Genomic DNA, 13,523 nt, shown 5'->3' on the forward strand with positions numbered 1-13,523 from the left:
ATCAATTAATTCTTCAAGTTCATGTACACTTTATATGTTTTGAGGCTATATAATTAATATAGAAGTACTACAATTCAATCATTTAAGTATGTGCATGTATTGTAATTAACATTTATTTATATATATATATTAAATATCACATCAAGTCTTCAAGTTCATGTACACTTTATATATTTTGCGGGCTAATCAATTATTATGGAAGTAAATAGATTATTCAAGTTCATGTACACTTTTTAATTTTCGATATTATTCATTTAATCTATGATATAACACTCTTTGTCTAAATGTATATAAATTACTATTTTTTATATCTATTAATTCAAATTAATTAAATTCCATGTTGGTTCACATATGCATCCTTTTTCTAAATGTATATAAATTATTCTTTTTCTATATTCATTTAAATTTCACGTTGGTTCATGTACATACCTTTTATCTAGATTAGATGTATATAAAATATTCTTTTTTTATATTCACTAATTCAAATTAATTAAATTTCATGTTCATGAATGAATTTGATTGTTCTCATACAAGCACATACGTAAATGATTGAATTGTAGTACTTCTAGATTAATTATTATTATAGATTAAATGAGTTGAAAAGTTGTGATACCATGAAATGTATGATTAAAATTAATCAGACTTTGCTTAAATTAAATTAAAATTTTAATCTTCACCTAACATGACCTTAATGTGGTGGAATTATTCATAAAAAATCAAAAGGATGACAATGGTGTAGGTTAGGTTAAAAATAAGTAGAATAAAAACGTTTGACCCCATTATTCGATATTATAATTTTTGGAATAGATTTTTTTTTTTTTTTAATGTGTGGTTGAAAAAGAGGAAAAAGTTTTTAGTTTATTTGGTTAAAAAGAAGAGTTAGAAAATGTAGCTTTTATAACATATTCAGGCAAGGTTTATGACTAAATGGTTTCTTATAAGTAACTTTTATTCTTCTTTCAACTTGGTTAAGCATGCTTTTATGAATGCTTGATATTATTAATTTAGACTGATAAAAAGTTAAAATCCATTTTTATTTGTAATATAAATTAAATTATTATGTACATCTTAAATTCACATTTAATATAGGATTTGTTCGGTAGTGATTTTGAGAATTGATTTTTTGATTGTTGGAGAGAGAAGAAGTAAAAAATGACGGTTTGAATAATGAAATAACGATAAAAAAAAATTGATAAAATTAGTCAGTTTAAAAAGTTGACATGAGTCCAATTACTCTACAACATTTTTCAATAATTTTTTCCTTTTTAATTTCAATAGATGAACAAGAAAAACTGAAAACCAAATATTGACCGTGTTTGGCCTCCCATTATTTGAGTTTATAATGGGAGAAATAATGTTTTTTTTTTGAAAAATGGATGGTCGTAAAAGAATGCAAAAGTTTTCGATTTGTGTGTAATATTATTTTATTAAATATTGTGTGGTTGAAAATAGGATAAAGAAAAATTTAAACTAAATTGAAGAGTTTTAAAGAGGGTCTAACGGGATATTAGAGTTCGAAAGAAGTCAAGTCGAGTGAACAACCCCATGTTTCTTCTAGACGAACCAAATGGACACCCAAGTCGCGTCAAGACTCGGAGCCATCTAATTCGATGCTAGATACACTTCACATTTTGTGTAACTTCCACTTGCACGTCCTAATCTTCAAAATTGACATAATCGTAACACTTGTACACTAAATCTGATTCTATAATCCAATATACGAAGATATTAGAATAATAGTTAGTCAAAAAATAATTAAAGATATTAGAATAATAGAATCATAGATAGTCAAAAAATGATTAAAAAGTAAAGTAAACCCATTGACATATGAAACAATAGATTGTCCCCCAGTAATTATATTATGTTTTTATATTACACGGGACAATGATGATCCAAGATTCATTAAAAAATAGAGTCAAAAAAGAAAATAATTAAAAAATAAATGTGAACTAAACTCATTGACATAGTAAATTTTCATCCCATGATAACAGGGCTTGTTTGGTATTGTTTTTTAGAATCACTTTTTTGACTGTTAGAGAGAAAATTGAGTTCCATCTGCAAGTGAAGAAGTAAAAAATTACGGCTGACCATATTAAGAAACGGTCAAAAAATTATTTTTTGGCTTGAAGAATAAGAACCAAACGGGTGCTATACCTTTTATACGGGACGGAAATCCAAGATTCATTAAAAAAAAAAAAATAGTCAAAAAATAAGTAAAAATATGAACAATAAAATCATCGACCCGTTGAATTTTCATCCAACAATGATATACATTTTCACGTTATGTGGAACAAGCGTGTTTGATCATGCCGAAAAAATTGGTTATAAGTTGAAAGTAGGTGTTGATATAAAAATCTTGCTGACCATTCTTTGGTCTTTTTTTAATACAATTTCTCCACTTTGATTGTGTTTGCTTTGGTCCAACTATTAAAATATCTTAATCACTTTTTTTTACATGCGTAAGTTATCTACGCACCATGAGACTTTTTTTAATGCAAAGAAATTGCAAAAGGGATGGTTTAACAACTTAAATTCCTGCATGTATTTTTGAGATGTTTGCATATATTGTAAAATGGAAATGGCTAATTTGTTCATAATCATAGAGTGAGAGGGGTAGATGACATGTCACGTATTTTTCGAGTATGTGCATCTTTTGCATAAAGGTAAATAGTTTTGGAGGATGATCTTTACTTCGATTGGAAATAAAATTGATAGACATAGTTGCTGTCAAATTGTTTAAACCGAAGTATTTCTAGTCATCCTATATTGCTAGAAAGACATGTATTCTGCTTCACCAAAGATCCATTGAAGGATAGTGGGCCATGTGCATCTAATTGTTTGAGTGCATATGATCGTTCCATTATGAGGCTCGCCTCATATAGAGAATGTAATGTATTTAGGCACATAGCCTCAGATATGATCGTCATGTGGGTATGACTTCTTTGATCGAAAATGTCCGAGGTTATGAGTGTGTTAGGATGAGGTGAGGTGAGAGGGATACGTCGAGACTACTTGAGGCATTGGGTAGATTAGGCAACCACCGGGGTTCGATAGGTTCAAAGTCTATTTTGATCTTCAATCGTGCTGGGCCGCTAGGGAGAGTTTGACACTCTCCTTGATAGCCTCCTAATAATGGAGGAAGATTTTTTTTTTTTTTTGGTCTTTTTTAATTTACATGGATGTGAGAGAATATCAAGCATTCTATCATATCTTTTTGGGTCAAAGTACGTTAATTCTTTGATCTTTGGCCAATTTGAAATTGAGGAAATGACGTAGACACTTAGCCCAAATTTGAGCCACATTACTTTCATAAAAATTTATTTTTAAATAGTAAATTGATGAAAAATGTGTGGTTAAAAATAATAAAAAGTTTTGAATTTGCGTGTAATATTATTTTATTGAAGAATATGATTAAAATGATATCAAATCACTTTTAAAAATGTATTTTTTCTTCCATAAATATGGCTCAAACAGGACCTTAATTTCCATATGTAAGGCTTGACGGCTCAAGGCTAACAAATTTCTTCTAATTTAAATTTTACTGTTTATATTATGCTCGAAACTTGACCCTAACAAGGTTGAAATGATTTGCTTCATGCGAAGAAGAAATGTAACCAATGACTACATCTTGCCCACGTTTGATGGATGGCGTACTTCGGTGAAAAATTTAACACATACACTACTTATTATAAAATTTGCTCTGTTTACTTGAACTAGGCATTCATCTCAATAAGATAAGAATAATTTTTAAAATAAATTACAATCTTTACTTATACATAAGAAAAAATAAAAAAAGGTAATATCTCCAATTTTATTTTAAAAAAAATATTTAAAAATAAATTCATTTTTTTTTTTAAATTTCAAAGATTACCCAAGAATGCTTAGAGGCCTGTTTGGGAGTAAATTTTTAGCCCAAAAAATTGATTTTTTAATCGTTATTTCACTATTTCAATCGTCATATTTGAGTTCTTCTCTCACAAATGGTCCCCTCTTTTTTCCTAACGGTAAAAAAAATCAATTTTCAAAATCAATTTCAAACAAGCTCTAGATGAGATTCAAAGACAGATTTCAGACGAAGATCATCTGCATATTTTCGTCTATTTTAAACCGCTGAAATTTGCTCAGTCATGCCAACCTATTTACTTACAATTACTTATTGCGTGGCTGTCGGCAATATCACTTAAAAACTTTATTTGAGCAGAAAAACAAACTGCTGCTGCAATTATTTATCATCCTCTTCTCCACGTCTCCTTCTGCAGAACCAACAAATATAAAAGACTGAAAATTCAATAATGAATGGCTGAAAAACAAAGATATTGTCCTCATCCGTGTCCATAATTATTCCTCGACGTTTTTCGTGTTCTTTGGAAGCCCAGAAACAGGAGGTGAGTTTTTTCGCCCCACAGAATCAAAATTCTGGCAGCCATGCATTTTCCCCCTATCTTTTTCCTGTAGTTCTGTATTTCCAATCAAAACCTGCTTTCTCCTATTTATGTTTTCATCTGATAAAGCCTTTTTTTTTTTTTTTTTTTTTGGGTAAAAGTTCCTTAAGAACTGAGATTTTTATTTGAAGTTTCAGTTGTAGTAAAGTGAAGCAGGTGCCCTTTTGATTCAATAATCTATTTTTAGCATATCTAGTTGTCCCTTTTCCATCCCTTCTCCAGTATTATTCGCTTTAATTAGCATTTATTCCACCTCTCCCCTCAGTTTTTATTTCTTTAGTCACTTCTTGCGTAATTGATTCTGCCTATTAATGAAATACGTTCAGTGCTTTGAATCTTTATCGCTTCGGTTATTTATTTAATGATTATTTCAGTTATTGAGTGGATTAACTCTTGTAATTATCAGTTTTGTAATAATTTTTAGTGCTGATTTCTGTTTTTCTTATTCCAGAGAGCAGAAAATGGGAATTCTTGAATTTGACTTGAAGACTCTGAGCAACATGTCTTCAGCCTCTTGGATTACAACACTTTCTTGTTCCGGATCGATCGAGGACGCCTCAATTTCATCCGTTCTTCAATGGCTAAGATTCATTTTCCTTTCTCCTTGTTCTCAAAGGCTACTTTTAACTTCATTGGATGTTTTGTTCTTGCTTATTTTGCTTGTATTTGCAATTCAAAAGCTGTATTCGAGATTCACTTCGAATGCACATTCTAGTTCTGAAATCAATAAGCCTCTCATTGCCAACAATGGAGGTTTAGTTACGAGTAATTTCTGGTTTAAGTTGTGTCTCATTGTAACAGTTCTTTTAGCAGTTTCTTCTATTGTTTTATGCGTTCTGGCCTTCATTAGAAGTGCTGAATTGCAATGGAAGATCGTAAATGGACTGTTTTGGTTGTTTCAAGCAATATCTCATGTAGCGATCACTGTATTAGTCGCCCATGAGAAGAGATTCAAAGCAGTTACCCATCCGTGGACTCTTCGAATATACTGGATTGTAGAGTTTGTCATTTTAGCCTTGTTCTTCGCATCAGGGCTCGTACGCTTGATTTCTTTTCAAGAAACTGCTTCAGGCCTGCGATTGGACGACATTGTTTTGATAATCATGTTTCCTCTGTCGATTGTTCTTCTCGTGATTGGAATTAAAGGATCCACAGGCATTTCAGTACTAAGGGATGACACTAAACCAGTAGTAGATTCAAATACCGAATTGTACGAACCTCTTCTTGACAAATCTAATGTAAGTGAATACTCTTCAGCACCTGTCATATCTAAGCTCTTTTGGATCTGGATGAATCCCCTTCTGAAAAAAGGCTACAAATCTCCTCTCAAAATTGAAGATGTACCTACCCTTTCACCAGAACACAGAGCCGAACGAATGTCACTGCTTTTTGAAAAAAATTGGCCTAAACCTGAAGAGAACTCAAAGCATCCAGTCGTGAAAACATTGGTTCGATGCTTCTGGAAGCAAATTGCATTCACTGCTTCACTCGCGATCTTGAGGCTCTGTGTCATGTATGTTGGGCCTACTCTCATCCAGCGATTTGTTGATGTCACAGCAGGAAATGGGAGTTCGCCTTATGAAGGATACTACCTTGTACTGATTCTCTTACTATCCAAATTCGTTGAAGTTTTGAGCTCACACCACTTCAACTTTCATTCTCAAAAACTTGGGATGCTGATTCGATCAACACTCATTACTTCCTTGTACAAGAAGGGTTTGAGGCTAACATGCTCTGCAAGACAGGCTCATGGAGTCGGACAAATTGTGAACTATATGGCAGTGGATGCTCAGCAGCTTTCCGATATGATGCTGCAGCTACATTTCTTATGGCTGATGCCATTGCAAATCACAGTGGCTCTTGTTATTCTATACCAGTACATTGGTGTTTCAACATTTGTTGCCCTATTCGGACTTGCCTTAGTAGTCTTGTTTGTTCTGTTTGGTACTCGAAGAAACAACGGGTTCCAGTTTAATATTATGAAGAACCGTGATTTGAGAATGAAAGCCACAAATGAGATGCTTAGCTACATGCGGGTAATTAAATTCCAGGCATGGGAAGAACACTTCAACAAAAGAATTCAATCGTTCCGTGAATCAGAATATGGATGGCTATGCAAGTTTATGTATTCTATGTCTGCCAATATCATTGTATTGTGGAGCACTCCATTGTTTATTGCTACATTGACATTTGGAAGTTCAATTTTGCTGGGGATTCCACTTTCAGTGGGGACTGTTTTCACCACAACCTCACTCTTAAAGATGTTGCAGGAACCTATAAGGACGTTCCCACAATCCATGATCTCACTTTCACAAGCTATAATCTCTCTTCAAAGGCTGGATAGATATATGACTAGTCAGGAGTTGGTGGATAAATCAGTCGAAAGAGTCGAGGGTTGCGAGGGTGATATAGCTGTGGCTGTGGAAGACGGATCTTTTAGCTGGGATGATGAGAATGGGGAAGAAGTCGTAAAGAATTTAAATTTTGAGATCAAAAAAGGGGAACTTGCAGCAATAGTTGGGACAGTAGGATCAGGGAAGTCCTCTGTTCTGGCTTCAATTCTCGGTGAGATGAATAAATTATCTGGGAAGGTATGCCCTTTCAAATCTGATACTCAAAAATTTGGATTCTTGTTTATTTGATAGCCAGAAATCCGTCATTTGTCTATAATGTTTAATCTTCCATCAATGTTCTCTCTCCTTCATATACAGCTTTATCCGTGAAGGCTCTTTTGCATGCTACCAATTACTAAGAATATGTTTCAATGATTAGTCCATCCCTGGCCAGATTATTGTGCTGTTGTTCACCACTTTTGTTCTTGCTATTCATCAATTTAATGAGGTTTTTTCTGTAGATGATAATGTGATTGACTCTTGCATATTGAGAACTTTTTTTGGTACATTACAGCTTAGAGTATGTGGTAGCACTGCTTATGTTGCCCAAACATCATGGATCCAGAACGGGACAATACAAGAAAATATCCTCTTTGGCTTGCCAATGAGCAGGGAAAGATACATGGAAGTTATCAGGGTTTGTTGCTTAGAGAAGGACTTGGAAATGATGGAATTTGGGGATCAGACTGAAATTGGAGAGCGTGGTATCAATCTAAGTGGTGGACAAAAGCAGAGGATTCAACTGGCCAGAGCAGTTTATCAGGATTGTGATATTTATCTACTTGACGATGTATTTAGTGCAGTTGATGCTCACACTGGTTCAGACATATTTAAGGTGATGTGAGTTTTACTAAAAGTTTGTTTGGGAGTGATTTTTTCCCCCGTTGATTTTTTTGACCGTTATTTCATTATTACAGCTGTCATATTTGATTTCTTTTCTCACAGGTGGACCCCACTTTTCTCCTAACAGTCAAAAAATCAATTCTCAAAATTACTCCCAAACAGACTCTAAGATTTTGAAGATTTTTACTTCAAAATATTTTCAACTGATTGGAAATTTAAGCACACACATACAGAATCTTGGTTAAATTACATGGAAACAATTAGTATATCTATAGATCACATTTCTAATGCATTCTTATGTTAGATACTTTCTTCGAAAATTGCATCATTACATGGTTAAATAGGCCTTATTTGCAATTCTCCGTAGCATCTTGGATGTACTTCTGCCAAAATTTGCTACAGATGCAATTGAATAAAAAAAAAAAAACTGTTTCATTATCAACTACATCTCTCTCGTCTTCCATCGTACACATGATGATGTAGTTTAAGTCATTATTTGAATTGATTCCTGAATCTGGTTTGTGTTGTAATATAGGTCTTATACCGCCCATGCTCTTTTGCAGGAATGTGTGAGAGGCATCGTTAAAGATAAGACCATTATACTCGTTACACATCAAGTGGACTTCCTGCATAATGTTGATCAGATATTAGTGAGTAAAAACTTTTTCCTCCCCAAAATTTGAATGTTCCCTCTAGTTTATATGCAAATGAGTTTGTGTGCGTGTGTTTGTTATTTGAAGCCGTAACGACATTTTGTCCTATGAATACCAGGTTATGAGAGATGGGATGATTGTGCAATCAGGAAAATACAATGATCTATTAGAATCTGGCTTGGATTTCAAAGCTTTAGTAACTGCCCACGAAACATCTATGGAGCTTGTAGACGTCGAAAACGCTACAGAGAATAGTTCCCCCACTATATCTACTCAAAAATCTTTTAAACTAAGGGAAGAAAATGGTGAAAGTAAATCTGAAGACCAAAGTGACCCTAATCAAGGGAGTTCTAAGCTTATCAAGGAAGAGGAGAGGGAAACCGGGAGAGTTAGCTTAAGTGTTTACAAATTATATTGCACCGAGTCCTTCGGATGGTTGGGTGTAGTGGCAGTGTTGTTCTTTTCCCTGGCATGGCAAGGAACTTTAATGGCAAGTGATTACTGGTTGGCATATGAAACTTCGTCAAAACGTGCTGCATCATTCAACCCTTCTTTTTTCATCGAGATATATGCTATCATTGCAGCAGTTTCCTGTGTACTGATTCTTCTACGAATCATCTTAGCTACAGTTATGGGACTTAAGACATCACAAATTTTCTTCGGACAAATGCTTCACAGCATCCTTCACGCGCCTATGTCATTCTTTGATACTACACCTTCTGGAAGGATTCTTAGTCGGGTAAAATTTTCATACAAGGATTTAGAAATTACACAGTTATTTGTAAATTTAATTAACAGAATTTTTTTTCTTGTAATTTTCATTCTACTGGTGCAGGCATCAACCGATCAAACTAACGTTGATATTTTCATTCCATTCTTTATGAGTGTGACTATTGCCATGTACGTCACACTTATTAGCATAATCATTATCACGTGTCAATACACTTGGCCTACTGTGATCTTTTTGATTCCACTTGGCTGGCTGAATATCTGGTGCCGGGTATGGGTCTTTTCTTGTACTGAGATTTGTTTACTAAAGGCGTATTTAACTGAATGCATGTCCGTGTTTATCAAAACTGAAACTACTGCAGTCTTAACCAACACTTTCCTTTTCTTGTGGTTTGCAGGGATACTATCTTTCCACATCTCGAGAATTGACACGGCTGGATTCTATCACAAAAGCACCCGTGATTCACCATTTCTCTGAATCCATTACTGGTGTCATGACTATTCGTTGTTTCAGAAAGCAGGAAAGGTTTTCTCAGGAGAATATCAACCGTGTAAATGCAAATGTGCGTATGGACTTCCACAATAACGGGGCCAATGAGTGGTTGGGCTTTCGCTTGGAACTGATTGGAAGTTTCGTCCTCTGCATATCTGCGTTGTTTATGATCATTCTACCTAGCAATATCATCAAGCCAGGTGTGAATATGGGGATATGTATTCGTGGAATAACTTATGGAATAAGTATTGTTGAAAATAATATATTTCCAATGATCAAGTTCAGTTGCCAAAATTTTGAAAGATTTAAGATTAGAGCATTTATCTTTCTGATTACTGGATGCATGACAAAGAAATTAATGATGTCACAGTTTTATATATTTGGATTCACTTTTTCCCATATGCTCCTTTATTGATTTATGTTAGCATGACACTGCTAATTAGTGGACTATAAGTTGAAACATATAAAGTACACGATTTTGATCATGTCCATTTTGTATCGTTGTCATTAAACATTATTAGTTAGATGGCATAGATTGCTCTTTATTTTAATTTTCATACGTCAAATATATTTTTCCTTCATCTCTCCTATCTTATTTTGAGATGTTTGGATTTACTCTCAAGGGACTTAGCTTGCTTAATTTTCCAGAGAATGTCGGCTTATCTCTCTCTTATGGGTTGTCCCTCAACTCTGTGCTATATTTTGCGATATATATCAGTTGCTTTCTGGAAAATAAGATGGTTTCAGTCGAGAGGATAAAACAGTTCACTGTAATACCCTCTGAAGCGGAATGGAATAAAAAAGAATTCCTCCCTCCGTTGAATTGGCCTACCCATGGCAATGTTGAGCTCAAAGACCTGCAGGTAACATGCCATATAGAGTAATTTCAATCAGATGCCGTCCTTTAAATTTACATGTTTTCTGAGAGATAGTGTTACATTTTTGTCACGGATTTGGAGCAATGAATGTAATCGAAGAGGCACGAAACAAATATGCTTTCGGTAATGACCTAATGCATGCCTTATCATCGTGTTTTGATGTTGGTATGTTTGGAGACTAACCATTGAGTATACCATATTTACATTGCATCATCCTAATATTCCTATACCATATTTACATTGCATCATCCTAATATTCCTATGATATGTCAAATGTTTTATAAGGGGCGTCTATAGTGAGACAGACTGAGAGGAGTATACTAATGTATTTTCTTCTTCATAGTGAAAATCTGTAGTGGCCAGTAGACGTAGCTCTCACAGTGAGGGTGAACCGATGTAAATTTTTGTGAGATTTACTTTTTTTTTTTTAATTGATCTTTTAAATAGGAATATGACTAAACCATAACATTTGGCAGAATTGTCACGCTTCCATGAGATAAATAATCATCATCTTTCCTTTTATCTAGTAATTTTGGAAGTTATGTGGAATCTATGTTGTACAGGTTAGGTACCGTCCAGATACACCTTTAGTTCTTAAAGGACTTACTTTCAGCATAAGGGGAGGTGAAAAAATCGGTGTTGTTGGTCGTACTGGGGGTGGAAAATCCACTCTAATCCAGGTTTTGTTTAGATTGGTGGAGCCATCAGCGGGAAAAATAATTATCGACAGCATTGACATTTCAGCACTTGGACTTCATGATCTGAGGTCGCGCTTTGGGATCATCCCTCAAGAACCTGTTCTTTTTGAAGGAACCGTGAGAAGCAATATTGACCCAATTGGGCAGTATTCAGATGAAGAAATATGGAAGGTGATTTTAGTGACAATTAGTGTAATATAGTCTTCGAAAAATTCGATAAAAATATTTTTCTCCGTTTAGTTTCCTTTGAGTGCTTTATCAATTTTGTGAACTACTGTTCTACAGAGTCTAGAGCGTTGCCAACTTAAGGACGTTGTGTCTGCAAAACCTGGAAAACTTGATTCTGCAGGTACATTATTTTCCAAATTGCTGGCATATATGATTGCGTCAAAGACTAAATTTAAATATATAAATGTCCCCTCTCTAAGATCTTAAGCTCTTAGATAAGACGGTTCAACACAATTTAACTACTGATTGCTGTCAAATTTAATGTACTATCGAAAGCAGAATAAATTCTTTGTTCTTAACATGTCATTTTGTTAGTTGTTGATAATGGTGACAACTGGAGTGTCGGGCAGAGACAACTTCTATGCCTGGGACGGGTGATGCTGAAACGAAGCCGACTTTTGTTTATGGATGAGGCAACTGCTTCAGTCGATTCACAGACAGATGGAATGATTCAGAAAATCATCCGGGAGGACTTCACAGCATGCACAATTATAAGCATTGCTCACAGAATACCAACTGTCATGGACTGCGATAGAGTTTTGGTCATAGATGCAGGTGTGTACACCATCGTCTTGGCTTGTATTCTAATTCAATGCTATTTCTTTGAAATGCTCACTACACACACATTAAGCTATATGGCATGTTTGGTAGACAGTCATTTGCAATATTAAAGAAGAAAAAGAAAAATAAGCTAAAATCTCGTACATTGAACCGTCCAATCTAATTCATCACCGTGCTCTAAACACTTGCTTGTATGCATTAGCTTGAGAAGAGAAGCATCTTATCTATTTTCTTGGTAGATTCAAGTTATGAAACTCGTTCATGCTTATTATCTTGAATATCTTGCTTATGATTCTTTTCCTTGTCTACCCAACAGGAAGGGCAAAAGAATTCGACAAGCCATCTCGTTTGCTTGAAAGGCATTCACTCTTTGGGGCATTGGTTCAGGAGTATGCTAATCGATCATCAGAACTTTGAATGCTCGATTCTTGTCAAGAATTACAAGAAAAGTCAAGTTCAAATGAGGCAAGGCTTTAGCTACATATCAAGAGACGGTCGAGGAAGGGCATTATACGGGAAGATATGCATCTGAAAGTTGAAAAACAAGTATATGTCCCGAGATTTTGAAAATAGTTGTTAATGACATTATGCAGTGCATGTTGTTGATCGCGTGTTAGTTACATATTATTCTTCGAATTGAAGCCAATATTTTTTATGACAATTGAAAATGATGTAGAATAACTGATTCAATAAAGTTAACAAGAAGAGAGATGGGGGAAGAAAGGAGAAACAGAAGAACAGAGGCGGGGAAGAGAGGGAAGAAGGAGGAAAACGGCTACAGCCAACTCTTTATTTAATCAAATTCATCGTCCCAAAATTACAAACCAAGATAGGTTTAAATAATAAAAACCTAGAAATATAGGGCCAAACCCATTACTTAAGTCCTAACTAAAATACGTAAACTTAAATAAAAGTCCAACTGAAACAATAATAAAAGTCCAACTATAATGATGTCCTCATCAACTTTCCCGGGGTGGGAGAAAACTCGACCCTGTCGAGTGGATATATCACCATAGACTCTCTTCAATCTCCCAACCATAAGCTGAGTGGTTGGGCAAGTTTCTTCCGGCGTCTGTAGAAATGCGTCAGTGGCGGTCTGAACCTGGTGTCCTCATCAACTCTCCTCGGGTGGACGGGAGGCGATCTGGGCCAAGGAAGATCCTGCTGACTCCGATAAAGCTCTAGCAAATCTGGATCCAAATGCTGTAGAGTCTCCCTGGAGATCCATGCACAATCAGAATCTGGTCGACCAACTCAACGAACAAGGAAGCGCTGAACCTCTCCATCATTAGTGAACACAGTTTCTTCATCTAAAATAGCATCAATTTTATCTGTGTGTGCTGTGAGAGGTGATAGTGGGTTAGAGGGGGCCAAAGAATTAGGATCAAGGTCCACAAAAGGAGGTAATAGGGGATCATCTGAGGGAATGAAATGACCTTTATAAGCTACAAGGTCTTCAACATTGAAAGTATGATAGTAACCAATGTGGGATGGAATGTCGACAATATATGCATTTTGACCAACTTGCTTTAAAATTTTAAAAGGACCAGCATTACGAGCTTGCAATTTGGAGGCGGGTCCATGTAGACGCCGCTCTGGCCTAAT

At 35.0% G+C, this 13,523-nt stretch overlaps 1 protein-coding gene across 2 annotated transcripts; it reads left to right on the top strand.

Moving 5' to 3' along the window:
* The first annotated feature begins 4,171 nt into the window (after positions 1 to 4,171).
* Positions 4,172 to 12,579, top strand: LOC111369844 (ABC transporter C family member 14-like). Of its 2 annotated transcripts, none has more exons than XM_022991531.1 (12): positions 4,172 to 4,385; positions 4,894 to 7,033; positions 7,350 to 7,670; positions 8,242 to 8,328; positions 8,450 to 9,070; positions 9,167 to 9,331; positions 9,459 to 9,753; positions 10,202 to 10,416; positions 10,995 to 11,300; positions 11,415 to 11,478; positions 11,673 to 11,912; positions 12,235 to 12,579. In XM_022991531.1, exons 2-12 carry the CDS (start codon positions 4,904 to 4,906, stop codon positions 12,333 to 12,335), a joined length of 4,545 nt encoding a protein of 1,514 aa, XP_022847299.1. In that variant the 5' UTR covers positions 4,172 to 4,385; positions 4,894 to 4,903; the 3' UTR covers positions 12,336 to 12,579. The 2 variants fall into 2 exon arrangements, with proteins under 2 accessions (XP_022847299.1, XP_022847301.1); XM_022991533.1 differs by lacking the exon at positions 4,172 to 4,385 and adding an exon at positions 4,540 to 4,598.
* Positions 12,580 to 13,523: the final 944 nt, after the last annotated feature.

This window comes from Olea europaea, chromosome 20 (genome assembly GCF_002742605.1).
Source record: "Olea europaea var. sylvestris chromosome 20, O_europaea_v1, whole genome shotgun sequence".
NCBI lineage: Eukaryota > Viridiplantae > Streptophyta > Magnoliopsida > Lamiales > Oleaceae > Olea > Olea europaea.

Excerpts from the sequence above, each read along its gene's own strand:
- LOC111369844 (XM_022991531.1), top strand. The coding sequence starts at position 4,904 with ATGGGAATTCTTGAATTTGACTTGAAGACTCTGAGCAACATGTCTTCA. Across the intron at positions 9,071-9,166 it reads CTGGAAGGATTCTTAGTCGG|GCATCAACCGATCAAACTAA; the intron begins GTAAAATTTTCA and ends CTACTGGTGCAG. Across the intron at positions 11,301-11,414 it reads CAGATGAAGAAATATGGAAG|AGTCTAGAGCGTTGCCAACT; the intron begins GTGATTTTAGTG and ends ACTGTTCTACAG.